The sequence below is a fragment of the Podarcis melisellensis genome, assembly GCF_964234715.1.
Source record: "Podarcis melisellensis genome assembly, chromosome: 13".
Taxonomy (NCBI): Eukaryota; Metazoa; Chordata; class Lepidosauria; order Squamata; family Lacertidae; genus Podarcis; species Podarcis melisellensis.
In genome coordinates, this window is record NC_138545.1 from 40206644 (window position 1) to 40225514 (window position 18871).

At 46.1% G+C, this 18871-nt stretch overlaps 2 protein-coding genes across 4 annotated transcripts in view; both read right to left on the reverse strand.

The window, feature by feature from the left end:
* The window catches only part of LOC309354177 (la-related protein 6-like), a 29756-nt gene extending 29450 nt beyond the window's left edge, over positions 1-306 (reverse strand). For both annotated transcript variants that reach the window (XM_081884172.1, XM_081884170.1), the window contains exon 1: positions 212-306. The gene's annotated coding sequence lies outside the window, so the exon portion shown is untranslated. The remainder of the gene's footprint in view (positions 1-211) is intronic.
* Positions 267-18382, reverse strand: GOSR2 (golgi SNAP receptor complex member 2). Of its 2 annotated transcripts, XM_081884465.1 has the most exons (6): positions 18256-18382; positions 10796-10860; positions 6484-6592; positions 5013-5145; positions 4421-4561; positions 267-984 (listed from the first exon to the last, which is right to left on the reverse strand). In XM_081884465.1, the coding sequence occupies exons 1-6, from the start codon at positions 18282-18284 to the stop codon at positions 823-825; spliced, it is 639 nt and encodes a 212-aa protein (XP_081740591.1). In that variant the 5' UTR covers positions 18285-18382; the 3' UTR covers positions 267-822. The 2 variants fall into 2 exon arrangements, with proteins under 2 accessions (XP_081740591.1, XP_081740592.1); XM_081884466.1 differs by lacking the exon at positions 4421-4561.
* Between the last annotated feature and the right edge of the window lie 489 nt (positions 18383-18871).

Consider the following 18871-nt stretch of genomic DNA (forward strand, 5'->3'; position numbering starts at 1 on the left):
TAAAACCTTATTTTATAAGTGCCTTTTGCAAGTATCTTTGCAAATATATTATACTTCCAATGGCAGCCAGGATGTCCCCGTAGAAACGTACCTACTGAGTTGGCAGTTCTGCCCCAAACCTTTTGCACCAAGAGCTAGCTTCTGCAAAGTGGAGGGTGACCGCTGCCATCTATTACCCTGAATATTTTGCTATTGTTCAAAAATGAGTTACCTTGCTGTCTAGCCTTCGGGATCTGCTTATTCTAAATAAGAGGCAGGCACACAGCTTCCAAAAAAGAAGATCTTTTTGGCCCATGAAGATTTCTACTTGTTTCAGCCATGGCAGGACAATACTCTCCTTGCATCCTGGGACTATATAAAGGTAAAATAAATCAAAACCGCTCAGCTGACCACAACGTTCATGTATGTAACCTGGTTCGTAAGAACACCAAGTGGGCCTGCAGTTCCACGGACTGCACAGTCGTGCAGTATTCTTAGGTTCCGTCACGATTGCACAGGGGTTCTGTGACCACATGAATGTGCACCGCTCCTGTGAGCAGCACATGACAACCGCATGCCAATGTTCGCTGAGCCTGCGTGGGGCACAGGGAGACAGCCCACCACCTGGCTGAAGAATTACATCGCGTCTCGGCACCGTGTGGCTTTGTAAGAACCCCTTCAGACCAAGCGCCCGAGTCCACGTAAGCTGAATCTGAGCCATCTCATGATGCCGTAAGGAGAGTACATGACCAGTCCAGAAGGCAGGAGGTTCGCCATTACGTTGGGAGTCTATGAAGAAAGGCAGTCAGTCCATCACAGTCCACTCAGAGGTTCTCTCGCCGCTCACGTCAGGTACTGCACCACGAGGAACATGAGCACGCAGGTCACAATCATGCCTCCGATCATGAAGTACTTATCCTGGAAGGCACGTTTCTCAGTGAGGCGCATGACTGTGTTGGATAAGCCGAGCATGTTTACAACATCCAGGATTTTCTTCTGGGTGCCCTGAAGGTGTGAGAGAGAGAGAGAGATGCGGCAACGTTAGGGAAACAAACAGACAGACTCTCTGAATGGCTTCGGCATCTTCCACAGTCAGATGTTGTTTACTGAGAATCACAGAATTGTAGAGTTGGAAGGGCCCCACACGGTCATCTAGTCCAACCCCCTGCAATGCAGGAATCTCAGCTAAAGCATCCGTGGCAGGTTGCCATCCAAGCAGAATGAGCTTTTACAGAACAAGGACTTGCTTTCCACATCCCTCTGAATCCTCTGCCTCCATCCTCCCCTGCCGATCTTCTGTTGTCAGGAGCTGGTTAGGTTTACCATGCCATCCCAAAACTATACTTTCAACACTTAATTATTTTTTGGGGGGGGGAGGGGGAATATGGAACCCTCTGTTTGATTTAGAAGTTTCCTTTCCAGCGACACTCTGTTTTAGACAAATGGACATACTGGGTTTTTTTAAAATGGCAGCACCAGTGTTCTCACAAAGCATCTTAGGACGGGTGGCAACAGGGTTGTGGGTCATGGCCGTATGCTGGAAGGTCAGTGCTAGAGAGGCACAGCTCTCACCACGAAAGCACAACCTGTCCCATGGCTATCACCCACCTGCTTTTCCATGCAGGTTTTACCTGTGCTCCGAAAGGACCAGGAAGCAGGAGGAGGAAAGGCCTTCCACCAATCAGAATCAGCACAGTAACAAACAAAGGTATATGGCTCCTCCCTTCACCAGGAGTCAGAAATCACAGGTAGGCCAGGGGGATACGGAACAAAATGCCGCAGTGGAGAATGCCTTTTTTAAAAAAGAAAGCTCTGGTGGCCAAATTCCATATACAGTGGTACCTCAGTTCTCAATTGTAATCTGTTCCAGAAGCCCGTTTAGCTTCCAAAAGGTTCAAAAACTAAGGCACGGCTTCCCATTGGTTGCAAGAGCTTCTTGCACTCAGCGGAAGCTACGTCTCATGTTTGAGTTCCAAAAAAAGTTAGAAAACAGAAGCATTCGAGAACCGAAACGTACGACAACGGAGGAGTTTGGGAACTGAGGTACCACTGCATATATATACAGTGGTACATCGGAACTCGAACGTAATCCATTTCGGAACACCGTTCAACTTCTGAAACATTTAGAGTTCTGAAGCATGGCTTCCGATTGGCCGGCAGCTAGGTTTTTGCACAACGGAAACAGTGTTGGACATTCGTGTTTTGAGGAACGTTAGAAAACCAGAGCACTTCTGGGTTTTTGGAGTTCGGGAGCCGAAACGTTCAAGAACAGAGCTGTTCGAGTTCCAAGGTACCACTGTATTTCACTTTTAAAACTGTGTTTGGTGAAGGCTTTCACTTCACTGAGGTCCTCCCTTAGGAAGCCAGAATTATGCTGCAGACTCATGTAACCCCGATGCTTCCTTTTCCACAGGGAATCTGTCCTGGAGCAGTGCCACAGTTGGTGTGATGGAAAAATCTTGGAGTGGCTCCAAGACCAGCAGCAAAGACATGTCATTGTGTAGGGCAACAGTGAGGGGAGAGCCAAGAAATGGGATACCTCTGTGTTGCCTACTGAGATGCAACTACACAAAGAATGAGAATTCTCACCCCAGAACTCTGAAAAGGAGCATTCCACATTTCCATCTAGGAATATTCAGCCTGTGAGCTCCCATCTAGGGAGAGCCACGTCAACATGCTCATCTGATCCGATGTGATTACCAACGGGATGCTAAAAGGCTACAGTTCATTTCCAGGATGACATCACTCCAAAATGAACATTCAAGCCTGCAAGGTCACATCCTGCAACGCCTTAAGAGGCGAGAGACTGCTGGAGTGGGTGTTTGGACAGCTGTGTTCCAAGTGGGGCCAGGGCAGCGCAGGGAAGCGGTTTCTCTAGCTTGGCAGGAATATCAGGGGTTGCCCAGTGGCTCAAGCCTACCACACCCAGCCTGCTTCTTCCAGAGGAAAAGGGCTGGGTTTGGAATAAAAACAGGCACGGGTTCGGAAACGGCATTTACGTCAGCGGCTACCGAGGACACTTGAGCTTTTAACCTCTGCACGGCAGGGAGTGGCGGCTGGGGAGACAATAGCACCCGGCGTGGCTTAGGGACCCCAGAAACTGCATGCCATTGATAGTGGGGTGCCCAGAGAACAGGGCAGAGAGTTAGGAAGAAGACCCCGAGCGTAGAAAGTGATGGAAATGCAAGGAGGCAGAATGACTGGTTGAAGGGCGGAAGGAGACCAGAGCCAGCAATAGCTAGAGGAGGAGGAGGGCAAACAGTGGAGTGAAGGAACGGTGGGCCAATGAGAAGAGGGAAGGTAGGGGAAACCTCATATGCAAATAGTCTTGCTCTTTTTAGGAACCGCTGGCATGGAGGATCCTGATTCATGAAAAGGTTTTGGGTAGGATAGGCAACCTTCAGATTCTCTTTTAATTCACAAGAAGCTGCCTTATACCAGGAACAAAGGAATTATCCAGCTTAGCCTTTTACTGTCTGCAATTTTCTCCACCACCCAGCTTTGCCCCCTCCCTGGACCGATACTCAGAGCTTCTTATCCAGGAGTAAATTTGCAAAACTCTGTCCAAATTTGCAGCAGGGCACAACGAAGCTACGAGAAACCCTGACAGGTTGAATTAATGCGACATTCGCAACATGTGGAATTTGGGTGTATCCAAAAGCCTTGAGTGCAGCTACAGCGGTGGCGGTTTCAAAAGGGGAAGATTGGTGTGGAGTTTGCCTCCTAGGGTGAGTCATAAGGAAAGGGTTAAAATAGGTGGGGTGTGATTGGCCAGTGAGAATGCAAGGGGGGAGTAAAAGTTAAGAGTGGAAGATTTTGAAAATTGAGATGAGTTGAGTTGAGTTGAGGGTTGAGGTTGGGGAGTTGAAGAAGGAAGAGGGAGGAATAGGCAGTGGGTTGGTAGAGTTGTATTGTGAGAGAGTGAGAGGAATTGTTAGGTGGAGTCAGACAGATAGTTGGAATAATCAGTTTGGAGCTGTTAGGAACTAAGAATAAGAAACTGACAAAAGAACAATTAACTGAAACCATAAGCTTGTTCCTGCATAATAATAAACTTGATTATTTGTTTATGTTAACAACTGACTGGACTCTGTGTGTCCCCGTGAGATACGGGGTGGGGGCAGCGGAAAAAGAAATCGCAGTGCGGCACAGGGTCAATAGACCGTCAAAAATTCGGGGGTCCTGTGTGTGATCGCTACATTTGGCTTTGCCGTACGGGGGTGGGTGGGGGAGGAACAACAGAGGAGTGACAGGGTGACCGAGGAGAAGTTGGGGAAGAGACACAGAGGGCGAGAATGAAAAGAACCTGCACCTGAGTTTTACTTTTCAGAATTCTGGAAAGTTATTAGTATTAAAAGAGGGGGGAGAAGAAAAAGTGGGTGCCTATTCCCCATATATATAAATATATTTTAAAAAGCTGAAGGTCCCATCCTATGCCCACCTTTAATGTCATTCTCTGATCCCTCAGGCCCTGCAGAATGCTGGTCCCGCTGCCAATGAGATCGTCCATGCCACGGTGAGCATTTTGGAGGGACTCGTTATGCTGCAAGGTTTCATCAATCGGAATGGTGGTGTCAGAATCCTGCAAAGGGGGAGGAGGGAAGGGAAGCATGTTGGTTATCTTTCCTTGGCACTCTGAACCCAGAAGGACAAGGGTGTCAACAAAAGCCCATGTTTAGGGGTTTTTTTAAAAAAAAAGAATCGGCATTATTCTGCAGCAGTGAAGTTCAAACTTTCTGTCCTTACATTTTCCACATAAGTGTGACTGCCACAAAATCGAGCTGCCGCTCCATGTGTCCTTAAAAACTAAGAAAACTCCCCATGTATTGCAGGAGAAGATTGGCAGTGGTGGGAAAGTTGCCTCGTGTGAGTATGGACATCGTTGCTGATCTCCTTAAGCGCTAAACCCCATGATTTCTCGCCACCCAAAAAGACCCCCATTTGAGAACGACAGCTGTTAAATAGATGAACATTGGGACACGGGAGGGAGTCGAATATTAGCACAAATCCACTGGTTTTACGGGAGGACATACGTTAGTGGTGAATGTTCGGGCCAGAAGCTCCTCCCTCTGCCTCTCTTGCTGCTCCCGTGCGTAACGCCGGTGCTGGAAGTTCCTCAACGCTGTTTGCAGGTGCTGGATGTCGTATTTCAGCTGGTCAACTCGTCTGAGAACGACAAGTCACAGAAAGGAGGAAGAAAGCCATGAGCTTTGATTTTCATGTAAATACAAGAACAACGTCTAGCTACAGTAACTTGTCCTACGGTACATTATTATTAACTTTCATATGCATTACACAAGCAATACGTACAGTCGTACCTTGGAAGTCAAATGGAATCTGTTCGGGAAACCAAAGCACGGCACCTGATTGGCTACAGGAAGCTCCTGCAGCCAATCGGAAGCCACGTCAGACGTTCGGGTTCCAAAGAACATTCGCAAACCGGAACGCTCACTTCTGGGTTTGCAGCGTTCCACAGTCAAAAATGTCTCAGTACCAAGGCGTTCGGGATCCAAGGTACAACTGTACATTTATTTATGCATTATCAATTCAAATATAGTCTCCACAGAGAATCTTGTTGTGTAGGTGGAATAAAAGTATCTTCAGTCTTATTTATAAAGGAAAATAAAGGAAGCCAAGTCTCGCCAAAAGTGTCTGTCCTTGAAGTGCCCTTCTGTGGCAAGTGAAGCATTACGATAGAGCTACATTATTCCAAATATTATTTACCCAGATTTCAATGGGGATTTCTATGGGTTGTTTCCAGCATCAGGCTACTGTGAATCAGGTTGCTGATAATAGGAGAAAAAAAAAACCACACCAAATCTCTGCATTTAAGGCTATTGTTTACATCTGAGTCTAATGAGAATAAGGCAAGAACTGAATTGGGTGGAAGGGATTGCTGTGTAATTTTGGAAATAATAGGAAACAGCTTTTCCTAAAAGGAGCATGCTATCATGCAACTCCACCAAGCATGAAAATATGAACCTATCACTCTGCAGCCTTTCCAGCAAGAGGAGAGATACTAGTGTTTATTTTGGCTAGGCGAGTCCAGTGCCAGCGAAATATAATTTTAAGTGAGGCCTCCTGAAGACGAGCAGAGATTGTTCGTAGGGTTGGGTTGTGCCAAACTGATTGCCATGTATATGACCTGCAATTATGATCCCCAAGTCTCTTTCCCATACCGCCCGAAGGCTTCCTGTATCAGCAGGTTTCTTTCCTTAAGAGCTCGATTTTAAGCTGCCTTCAAGTTCTTTTGGAAATCGGTGCAATTAAGAAAACATTCACAGGCATAAGGAAAGAGAAAAGCCTGCCACACAGCCTGATTCGTTCGTAATAATAAATTTATTGCCCTGCACCTTCTATCCCATATGGAAGGCAGCAAGCAATGCAGTACCATCACAACAACAACCACCACAACTTGCCCCAAGGACAGGTCAGAAGGCTGCACTAATATATGTCCCAAGACACAAGAAGTAGTTTGGGAGGGCGAGGAAGAAGGTAACTCACAGCTTGGCGTTCTGCCGCTTGCTAGGAGGCTCCTTGTTACAAAAGATTTCCAACCGTTCCAAGTTGCTGAAGATCCTGTCTATTCGCGCCTGGATTTCGTTTTCCACCACTGAAAGAGGAGATGAGGGGGGAAAGGTAAGAAACATCAGGGCCAGATGGACACTCGCTGTTTTAACCAGCACAATACCTTCTTGCCACGCTTTGCCACGCTGTGTGAAATGGGAGATTTCTACCAGAGAAAGTGGAAGGTGTTCATATTCCTACTGCCACCCATCATGAAACTAGGTGGAGAAGGTGCCCACCACAACCATTGGGCCAGGGAGTGTGAGGAATGCCCTGCCACTTCAGCATGTGGAAAACACTTTGCCGTTCACCAGTAGCGGTATTGCAAACATTTATTTTGAGTATTTTATGGAATGTGGAAAATAAAGCAACAAAACAAGGAACAAATCCCCTCTATTTAGGGCACGATGGGCAAATACACATACATTTTGGTGGGGGGCAGGACATTATATATATATATATATATATGCAGGTTTTGGTGTCCTCGGGTGTCTTCCCGTGTAAAAGTTGGGGTGTCTAGGCGACGTTTCGACGAGGTCTCACTCGTCATCTTCAGGCTGGTGCTTTCGGCTTCTTGTTACTGGAACAGAGCAGGATCTCAGTGTTTGAGTTCCTATAAATACTGTTGAGGGGGTGTGGTGTATAGCCTCCAATGTTCTGGGCAGAGAGGAAGTTCCCAGGCTAGTGTGCCTTTTCTTCTTTTGTTCCTTAATTACTTGAGGGATATCTTGAGTGATTTCTTGAGTGATATCCTGAGTACCACTTAGGTGGGTCATTAGGTGTGGATTAGTTGCTAAAGTCTTTGTGTCTTGACCTCTTGAACTTTGTGAAGAGTTTTTCTGAGAAGACACCCCAACTTTTACACGGGAAGACACCCGAGGACACCAAAACCTGCATTCCTGTACCCGTGAAAATCTACGAAAGCATATATATATATATATATATATTTGCTTTCGTAGATTTTCACGGGTACAGGAATGCAGGTTTTGGTGTCCTCGGGTGTCTTCCCGTGTAAAAGTTGGGGTGTCTAGGCGACGTTTCGACGAGGTCTCACTCGTCATCTTCAGGCTGGTGCTTTCGGCTTCTTGTTACTGGAACAGAGCAGGATCTCAGTGTTTGAGTTCCTATAAATACTGTTGAGGGGGTGTGGTGTATAGCCTCCAATGTTCTGGGCAGAGAGGAAGTTCCCAGGCTAGTGTGCCTTTTCTTCTTTTGTTCCTTAATTACTTGAGGGATATCTTGAGTGATTTCTTGAGTGATATCCTGAGTACCACTTAGGTGGGTCATTAGGTGTGGATTAGTTGCTAAAGTCTTTGTGTCTTGACCTCTTGAACTTTGTGAAGAGTTTTTCTGAGAAGATGGCTGTACTGTACTTAGTTGTGCTCTGGCTTGGCTTCGTGTATAGGGGCGAGCTGTGGTTTTGTGGCCTGTGTCAGCCAGATCTGTGTAGGGATTGCAGGGGGGTGCAGCATCCGGAGGTGCCACCATGGTTTGGCTACTGGATGGTGTCTGTAATTTATCTGTGGAGAGGGTCTGGGTTTGGGTCTGGTGTGGTTGATTGGTGATGGCGTTCTGTGTGCCTCTGGATCTGGTGTCAGTTTTTGTGGGGAGGGCAACTGAGTTACAGAATCTCTCAAATGTGTTAATTGCCAATGGATACCAGCAAAACAGGGTTACCAAGCTAATCCAAAAAGAAACACCCCCCAAAAACCAAGACACAGAAGAAAACAATGGCATGGCCCTCCTTCCTTATATCAAGGGCACTACAGATAAAATTAGCAAAATCCTCCATAAACACAATATCAAAACAGCCTTTTGCACCAACCAAAAAATAGCCAATATCCTCAGAAACCCCAAGGATAAAATCCAGTTGGAAAACCAAGGGGTCTATGAAATACCCTGCAAAGTCTGCCCAGCCACGTACATTGGACAAACAAACAGACGAATAAATGCACGTATCGCAGAACACAAGAATGCCGTCAAAAAAGAAGAAAAAACTTCCTCTCTTTTCCAACACATGAAAGAAACAGGACACGAAATTAATTTTGCAGATTCCAAATTGCTCTTTAACATGGAACATCACCACAAGAGAATAATCATGGAAGCCATCGAGATAGAGAAACACCCTCACAACATGAACAAGCGTGACGACACATCCCGCTTGCCAGACATCTGGAAATTAGCCCTCCCCACAAAAACTGACACCAGATCCAGAGGCACACAGAACGCCATCACCAATCAACCACACCAGACCCAAACCCAGACCCTCTCCACAGATAAATTACAGACACCATCCAGTAGCCAAACCATGGTGGCACCTCCGGATGCTGCACCCCCCTGCAATCCCTACACAGATCTGGCTGACACAGGCCACAAAACCACAGCTCGCCCCTATACACGAAGCCAAGCCAGAGCACAACTAAGTACAGTACAGCCATCTTCTCAGAAAAACTCTTCACAAAGTTCAAGAGGTCAAGACACAAAGACTTTAGCAACTAATCCACACCTAATGACCCACCTAAGTGGTACTCAGGATATCACTCAAGAAATCACTCAAGATATCCCTCAAGTAATTAAGGAACAAAAGAAGAAAAGGCACACTAGCCTGGGAACTTCCTCTCTGCCCAGAACATTGGAGGCTATACACCACACCCCCTCAACAGTATTTATAGGAACTCAAACACTGAGATCCTGCTCTGTTCCAGTAACAAGAAGCCGAAAGCACCAGCCTGAAGATGACGAGTGAGACCTCGTCGAAACGTCGCCTAGACACCCCAACTTTTACACGGGAAGACACCCGAGGACACCAAAACCTGCAATATATATATATATATATATATATATATATATATATATATATAACCAGAGATTCATGCTGTCCAAATTTCTGCTGCTGTTGGCAGCAAATATTCTTGCTGCCAACATATGAGATGCATTTGTGAGAAATAACCACCTGTGGGTTCTTTTTTCGCTGCAGGATTCTGATACTGTGCATAATCTTCTCGGAAATGACAACTTTCCAAACGTTTCTTAGCTAGGCAGCGGTATCCAAATCGTTCAAGTGCCCGAGTCACCTTTGTGTTACTGACTACTGCTACCAGAGGACGCTTTATCAAGCCTTTAAATTTACATTTGAATTCCCTCTTTGGACACATAAACCAAGATAATAAAGCAAGCTCTGCTAAAAAAGCTGCTATTATTATTATTACTAACAACAACTCTCCTGTATGTTTTCCACAATCCTGATAAAAAGTTAGCCAGAATCTTTGCATTTTAGAGCACTATCACCAAAGTTGATTATAAAATCATAGAACTGGAAGGCACCACAACAGACAGCTAGCTCAAGCCCCTGCCATACAGGAATCTTTTCCCCAACATGGGGTTCAAACCTCTCCAACAATTTGGGCCAGCCTGTAGGGGCACGTGAGAGAGCTGTACAGGGGTCACGTACTAACTGCGGTATATTTCAGTGTGGTTTCTCTCAAGTTTGTTGGACTCCAACTCCCATCAGCCCCAGCCAGGATGGCCAATGATAAAGGAGCTGTGGTCCAATAACACCTGGAGGGCCACATGTTACCCACCCTAATCATAGAAGAATGCTTCTTCTAAAATGTGACCTGCCAGCCACATCTCTTTTTTTGCAATTATTTGTATGTTGAAGTGCCTTTCCAAAAGGAAATTTACACCACTGGGCTAATGAGGATATAAAAAATCTACCACCCACGGCTTTCCCCATCTCCTACCCTTCACTCAGTACAGTGGTTCCTCGGGCCAAGAACTTAATTCGTTCCGGAGGTCCATTCTTAACCTGAAACTGTTCTTAACCTGAAGCACCACTTTAGCTAATGGGGCCCCCCACTCCCGCTGCCACCACACAATTTCTGTTCTCATCCTGAAGCAAAGTTCTTAACCCGAGGTACTATTTCTGGGTTAGCAGAGTCTGTAACCTGAAGCGTCTGTAACCCGAGGTACCACTGTAACAGCAAAATGGAATCAGAGAATTGTAAGTCAGAAGGGACCCAGAAGGTCATCTATTTCAACCCCCTGCAACGCAGGAATCCCACCCACAGCTGTCCCTGGGTGGGCTTGAACTTCCAACCTTCTGGCTAACAGCCATATGCACAGACCCATCACACCACCTAAAGGTCAAAACATATTAATGGTTTCAATAGGACATATATTGGAAACACAGGTCAGGGAGCACTGGCCAAGCCAACGGTGAGGTTACCCTCTTCTATTAATTACTCACAGTGGACTGACTGCTTGTCTGATGTCTCGAGGCGGCCCATGTATGACTGGACCTCATGGACCTGCCTGTTGAAAAGAAGAAAAGTTCTAGTCAGCCACAAGGCTTCCGGCAGAAAAGGAAGATTTCCCAAGAAGGCAAACACACGGCAGAAATGAACCATCAGTGCTCAGAGCAATCAGAATATTGAAGTAAAACCCTTGGTTTAACAGTAAAAATACTGTGCAAGTCAAGGGTAGCCAACCTGATGTTCTCCACATGTTGCGGGACTACAACTCCCATCATCCCTGACAGTGCAGGCTGGAGCTGATGGGAATCCAACAACATCCACAGCCACAAGGTACTATGATGGCCATCCTGGCAGTATGTAATCTCATACTTTGCAGAACAGATTTCCTTAACATTTCTCAAATACAGTGGTACCTTGGTTCTCGAACGTAATCCGTTCCAGAAGTCCGTTTGACCTCCGAAATGTTCGAAAACCAAGGCGCGACTTCCGATTGGCACAGACGCCCCGGAAACCCTAGCTGACAACTGCATCGGACATTTGGCTTCTGAAAAACGGTTGAAAACTGGAAAATGTACGTCTGGGTTTTCGGCGTTTGGAAGCCAAAATGTTTGAATACCAAGGCGCTCGAGAACCAAGGTTTCACTGTATTCTCTGAAATATTTACAAGGCAACAAGGACACAGGCAAAAGCAGAAATACAGAAAGCAATCTGCCTCATCACTTGTGGCACGACTTGCCTCCAGGTGACCAGAGAGGGAATATTTGCAAAAGATGGCACTTCTCTTCTTACGGCAGAAATGACTGGCATGGGTTTGGGGGAACGGTTTTGGTTTTTTTAAAGGCCACAAATTTATGCAGTCTTGCTGACAATGTGGGGTGCGCATGAACTTCTTTCCATTTTTAGAAATGCACTGCTTCAAAATTTAGGTTGCAACGTAACAAACTGATAAAATATCTGTCAAATCAGTCAATTGGAAAGGCTATAATACCAGTCCAACCTAAAAGCAAATCTGTAATTAGCTATTTTCAGGTGACTATCTTTAGGGAAGCATCTACATTTGTGGACACAAGCATGCTGAGAATTTAATATGCTAACCATTCTATACCATCATTCTGCCCCCCCCCCCAAAAAAAATCTGAACAGAATCTTACACCTTTGAATTGTCCTAATATATTTACAAGAATTAAATTGAAGATAACAAACAAATTCAAAGTCTGACTTGGAAATTAACCTTTTAAAACACATTCAATGTGTTTTATTGACTCGCCCCCCCCCCCGCGCCCGAATATTTCAGTTCAACCATATTTTGGCTATTGGAAAAATATCTGAAATATTTATGTAGCATGTAAAATTAACACAGCCTTTTTTGACCATCTTTTCTATGTGTTCGTCAAATAAATATGCTATATGAATGAAACCTCAATGTATTTAAGGCAGTAGAAAGTTTCCAGATGAATAGTTGGTTCAAAATCTCTTTCCATTGGCTAAAGGAGCATCCAAATTCTGAATGAATAATAATAATAATAAATAATAATAATAATAATAATAATAATAATAATAATAATAATAATAATAATTTTTATTTATATCCCGCCCTCCCCAGCCGAAGCTGGGCTCAGTGCGGCTAACAACAATCAAAAGAATCCAACATTCTAAAAACATTCATTATAAAATTAATTAAAATCAAATTAAAATCAAATTGATGGCAACCATTAAGCAAAATTCTGTGCAGATTGCCAGAGGAGGGGGTCAGGCTGCACCCTGACCAAAGGCCTGGTGGAACAGCTCTGTCTTGCAGGCCTTGCGGAAAGATGTCAGGTCCCGCAGGGCCCTAGTCTCTTGTGACAGAGCGTTCCACCAGATTGGAGCCGCGGCCGAGAAAGCCCTGGCTCTAGTTAAGGCCAGCCAAACCTCTCTGTGGCCTGGGATCTTCAGGATGTTTTTATTTGCAGACCGTAAATTTCTCTGTGGGACATACCAGGAGAGGCGGTCCCGTAGGTACGAGGGTCCTAGGCCATACAGGGCTTTAAAGGTTAAAACTAGCACCTTAAACCTGATCCTGTACTCCGCCAGTGAAGCTGGTATAGTACCGGATGAATATGATCTCGCAGCGAAGACCCTATAAGGAGTCTTGCCGCGGCATTCTGCACCCGCTGGAGTTTCTGGGTCAGTCTCAAGGGCAGCCCCACGTAGAGCGAGTTACAATAATCCAGTCTGGAGGTGACCGTCGCATGGATCACAGTGGCTAGGTCAGGGCGAGAGAGGTAAGGAGTCAACTGCTTAGCTTGGCGGAGATGGAAAAATGCCGTCTTTGTTATAGCTGTAGTCTGCGCCTCCATAGAGAGGGAGGTATCGAAGATTACACCCAAACTCTTAACGGACAATGCTGGCACTAATTGCACCCCCGCAAGAGATTGGAGTTGCCCCCTCAGTCCCATATCATCCCGTCCCAGCCAGAGGACACTGGGTGAACACTGTAGCACTTGAGCCGCTCTATAAGCAACAAAGTTAAAAGCTGGGGTATCTCGCCGTGGTTATCTGGCATTTCTCTTTGGGACCTCCTCCAAAACAAAGAGTGGGAATGGCTCAGCCCTGCCAACTAGAAAACCTGTTTTGGAAACAGACTGAGGATATCAGGCCAGAGGCAGAGAAAAGGCAACAGGACGTGGGAGATCAGGTAGGGCAAGGAGGGGAAGAATGCTCTGTCCCACGGGCACCTCCTGGAAACGAATGCGTGGCAGAAAAATCACTTGAGCACACCAAGAGAATGACTAAAAGCAGGGGTCAATAAAAGGGGGGGGATCATGAGACTCAGCATCTGACAAAGAGAAGCAGCTCAGGTGTGCTAGAGTCTGATGGGCAAGACAGAAAGGCTGCAACACTAGAATCATAGAATCATAGAGTTGGAAGAGACCACAAGGGCCATCGAGTCCAACCCCCTGCCAAGCAGGAAACACCATCAGAGCACTCCTGACATATGGTTGTCAAGCCTCTGCTTAAAGACCTCCAAAGAAGGAGACTCCACCACACTCCTTGGCAGCAAATTCCACTGTCAAACAGCTCTTACTGTCAGGAAGTTCTTCCTAATGTTTAGGTGGAATCTTCTTTCTTGTAGTTTGGATCCATTGCTCCGTGTCCGCTTCTCTGGAGCAGCAGAAAACAACCTTTCTCCCTCCTCTATGTGACATCCTTTTATATATTTGAACATGGCTATCATATCACCCCTTAACCTCCTCTTCTCCAGGCTAAACATGCCCAGCTCCCTTAGCCGTTCCTCGTAAGGCATCGTTTCCAGGCCTTTGACCATTTTGGTTGCCCTCCTCTGGACACGTTCCAGTTTGTCAGTGTCCTTCTTGAACTGTGGTGCCCAGAACTGGACACAGTACTCCAGGTGAGGTCTGACCAGAGCAGAATACAGTGGCACTATTACTTCCCTTAATCTAGATGCTATACTCCTATTGATGCAGCCCAGAATTGCATTGGCTTTTTTAGCTGCTGCGTCTGTTGGCACTAGCAATGCCACAGAGAGCCATTCGCTTTGCAAGCACCTTCTTGGAAATCATCCCAGCCAACTATCACTAGAGCCTAGAAGGGATCAAGGACTGATTCAGGGGAAGCCCCAGTTGCTGAATGCCAACTCCCATCAGCCCCAGTCAGCATGGCCAATGGTCAGGGGTGCTGAGAGTCCAACGACATCAACATCTGGAGAGCACCCACTTGGCTACCCCTGGATCTGTCGGTTTCTGCTGGTTTGGGACAGAGAATTGAATGAGATGGCCTTCAGTCCAACTCTTGATGATTTACTCAACTATCTTTAGCTCATTTTCATTTTAGTCAACACAAACAGGCTCCACCAGGTGAGGAAACAAGCATGACAACAGCTTCAGCAACCTTTGAAGTCTCCACAACCTTGCTTAATGTTTTAACGTTTGGAAGGTTTTCAAGAACATGCCAACTCAACATCTGAGCACATGCCCAAACTGAGCACATGGTATGTCCATGACTAGCTCTGAACATTTTTAAAAAAAGAAAAACACCGTAAGGGCATGTAATGTTCTTTTCATCAGATTGTCAAGGTGTATGGTTTTTAAAGCTTTAAAGATTAAACAGTGTAAGATGCGGGAATGTAGGACTTGGCTACAAAGTTCAGTGCTAGACTGTAGAAATAGGCTGGAACTGTACTCGCCAACATGGTGCCCATGGGCATAACGGCACCCTTGAGGTCTTCCCCTGGCACTCACGAAGCCCTGAACACCCCACTTTGTCATGAAGTGCCATGGGTTGTTATCTCCCCCAACCCACTGAAAACTACAGAGCTGTAAAGGAAGAAGATGGAAGAGTAATGCTCTTTCCCACTTCCTCTTTCAGCATGATGTATAGTTTTCAAGCTCAGATCAGCCTGAGGTAAAAGGGAACAAGAAGCAAGTAACCAAAGAGAGAAAGGGAATGGAGACAGAGAGGGAGAAGGCATATATTGCTGGCATCCATCTGCCTCAAGAGACAATGGAAGAATGCACCATCAGAGATGAAGTCAAACCATTAGAAAGATACAGCAGCCTCTGTGGCTGTACAGACCAACAAGGGAGGGACATGTTTTATTGCAGCTGGGGCAGATGAAGACATCTGGTTTCGATGTTACAGATGCACACACATAAACGTTGGATCCAGTAAAATAGTTACTTTTGAAATTGCATACTTTTCTTATGAGTTCCCCTCATTCCCTAATCATCATCAAATCTATCTCCACTGACCAAAATATAAAAGTCACATATCTGGTGCTTTCTAGCACCACCATGATACAACAGGGATTCAACAAGCATGAGTTCTTATAGATCCTCATTATTTCTCCTGAAAATCACCACCAAGTGATAGGAGACCGTTTTATCCACAAATGTACTCCGTGGTTTGTTGACGGTTTTAACATCCCAGGCAAAAATCATGAAGATCCATGCCGTGGGTCTGTGGTGGACAAACACCAGCTCCATATTCATACTGTGTGTTGCACTACTTTAAACTTTAATATAATGGTGGATTTTGGAGGATGCTGTGAATATCATGCAAATTCAAGAGGAGCCATGTTAGTTCCACTGGTTCCAGCTTTTATCCAGACCCCTTGGAAGATCAAAGATTGTGTGTGTGTTTACTCAGTCTGGGGCAAGAAAGAGAAGCCGAAGAAGTGGTGCCCATGGCACTCTTACAAGATTCCAAATTTGCCCATGGGTTCAAAAATATTGGCAACCCATTATGGCAAAGAATTACTCTCGGATTAGAAGGGTGATGGCAAAGAAGAGTCTGTTTTAAAGAAGTACTGTGTTTAACACTCAGGATTTCAAAAATCTGAAAGCCATCCCTTCCACCCAGGCCAGAGTTGAGTTTGTCAGAACACAGCTACTACTCAAAGCCATACACAATACAAAAGGAATGTGTCTTTGGCTGGGGGGAGGGGGTAATCCACTGTGACCCAGTGCCTAGAGAACAGTCTGGACCTTGTGTAGATTAAACTACACATGTAAATCTGGGGAATCAAAGTACAGCTCAATCTTAGATTTTAATGGCACAGCAATCGCTCTTAGTTTCAGTCTCGGTTGCCCAGTATCCAAATGGGTGACCTTTGAGTTGTTTCAAGGATGAACAAGATACAAGTGAGAAGCCCTCTGCACATTTCTTATCCCCATTTCTCTGAGTGTAGGACCCATACAACTCAATGAGACTTACCTCTGAGTAGACAGGAATAAGATTACACAGTAAACAATGGTAAGCAATCACCTGACTCCTGCTACCAGGTCTACTTACTCCCCTTCTCAGTTATGAAGTCTCTCATAGTAGGTGGGAGAAGGACAGCCCTTGTGACAGTCACTAAGGTGGAGATCTCCCTTTTCTTCTACCCTCCAGAGCCCCAAGTGTATCCACAAATTTACTGGTGCTGATTTCAGGCACAAATAGTCCCTGTTTGTGAACCTCTGTCCTTGCCACCTGATGTTACCCTTTGGTGTCAATGACTGTTTCCTCCCTTCTTCCCAACATGGATACTCAGCCTGCTTCCCAAGCTCCACGCTGCTTCTACCCCTACACAAAGAATCATCATCCTTATTCTTTCCTGTTCTCCCTTCCCTCCCAACATGCCCCCAATTATTTATCCCCATCCTGCTGTTCACAATCTCCCCCACCCAGGTCTGTGTTTTCAAAACTTCTTATTTCTGAATTGAAACTGGAGGCCCACCCAGTGGAATTTAGCTGCTGAACGAGATTACAATGATGAGTCGCATTATGCTAAAACTTACACCATCTGACCCAAAGGCTCTGTGGAACAGCATATTGAGACAAACGTGACAAAATGGGGTGGGAATAATAATGCTCAGGACCTTTTTTCAGCCGGAACTCACCGGAACTGAGCTCCGTCACATCTCTGGTGTGTTCTGGCACCTTTGTGCGACAGAGACAGAGGGTGACATGGTGCTCGGGGTTACGCAGTGGAGGCAGCAGTTTATATTTTTTGCCGTGGCAGTGCAGCAAAACTTTTTTAGGTCCTCTCCCTAAAAAAAATCTCAACAAGTGCCTAGGCAGCAGATCTCATGACAGGAAGCAAATCCTCTTGAGGGACAGATGGGCGTGAAACTCCAGTGCATTTGAATGCTGCCCTGTATCATTACATCTGGCCAACTGCTGCAAAGAAGAACTACTGGCCACTCTAGCTTTTGCTAGCAGGACAACTTTTTTGGTGGTGCAAACAGACGCACCCCCACCCACCCTGCTTATCAAAAGTTTCTACCACTGCCTTTGCTGTTCGGCCGAGAATCAGTGACGAAAGCGCCAAGGCTAGCTCCCCCCCCCCCAATATAGCAGGCGATGTGCTTCTAATAATAATAATAATAATAATAATTTATTATTTATACCCCGCCCATCTGGCTGGGTTTTAAACACTGTCAGGCAAATGATTCAGAGATGTTGTGCAAAGATCTTTCAGTGGGCAGGCAGGCAGGCACCAGAACCAGGTTACACTTCGTTCAAACTGCCACAGACTTTTTACTTACGTGGCCTTCCACTCAGCCCCTCCTCCTTGATATAAATAATACTCAGTGCTGACCTAGTACAGCAGGCCTGTTGCTACGATTCACATATGCGAACGGGGGGGGGGCATATAAATTCAGAGTATGGAATATTACTGCCCTTCGTCCCATTACCATGGCTACCACTCCCCTCCCCCACACCCACCCCACTGAAACCTCCCTCCACCCCACGGCTCTCCCTCGGTTTCTCCCCATTTATTGAAACACCTCCGCCCCGCCGCCCCCTTCCCTCCCGAGAACGAGGTACTCTGGTTATTAATAATAATAATAATAATAATTTTTATTTATACCCCGCCCTCCCCTGCCAAGGCCGGGCTCAGGGCCTATTACTATTATTATTACTATTATTATTATTACTACTGCAAGCTCCCGCCCCGCACACGCACTTGTTGGTTTGGTGGTAAAGCGCCTCCATGGCTGCCGCTCGGCTGACTGGGCTCCCACACAGCTCCCACTCTTTAACACGTCACCCGGTCCCTACACCGGCGCTTCCGGTTTCCGGCTTGCCGAAGGACCCCGCCTGTGACGTCACCCGCTCGGCGCCGCCTGCCCCTGCCGGCGCCTGAGCAACTGGGGCAGAGAAAGGAGGCGGGGAGGCGGGGAGCGGGGCGGAGCTGGCGGAAGAGGCAGCCGGGATGATTTTTATCAAATCAAGTCGCTGCGCCTTCCTAAGCCGGGGTTTTGGATTTAAGCTGCCTCCCCCATCACCACCACACACAGTTGATGTCAGTTTGCAATCATGCAGTACGTTTTCATATTTGCATGCACTGCAATTGACATATGCAGCTGAATAATAACATTAATGGCAAAGTCCATTCCATCTCTCTCTCCCCGTTCTGCAAGAGTACAGTAGGCGAAAATAACCCTATCTGTCCTCAGTCTGCTGGACATGTTGTTATTTTCACGCGCTGAAATGGACACGCGCAACTGAATAATAAAACAATAATAACAGTGGCACCACTCTTTTCTCTCTTTTCCTCAAGTATTGTTGTTTAGTCGTGT

What these genes read in the sequence shown, in the direction of transcription:
- GOSR2 (XM_081884465.1), bottom strand. Translation starts at nt 18,284, where the DNA reads ATGGAGGCGCTTTACCACCAAACCAACAA. An exon ending in AGACAAGCAGTCAGTCCACT is followed by an intron (nt 6,593 to 10,795) that starts GTGAGTAATTAA and finishes CTCCTCTTTCAG; the next exon opens with TGGTGGAAAACGAAATCCAG. An exon ending in AAGCGGCAGAACGCCAAGCT is followed by an intron (nt 5,146 to 6,483) that starts GTGAGTTACCTT and finishes TGTCGTTCTCAG; the next exon opens with ACGAGTTGACCAGCTGAAAT.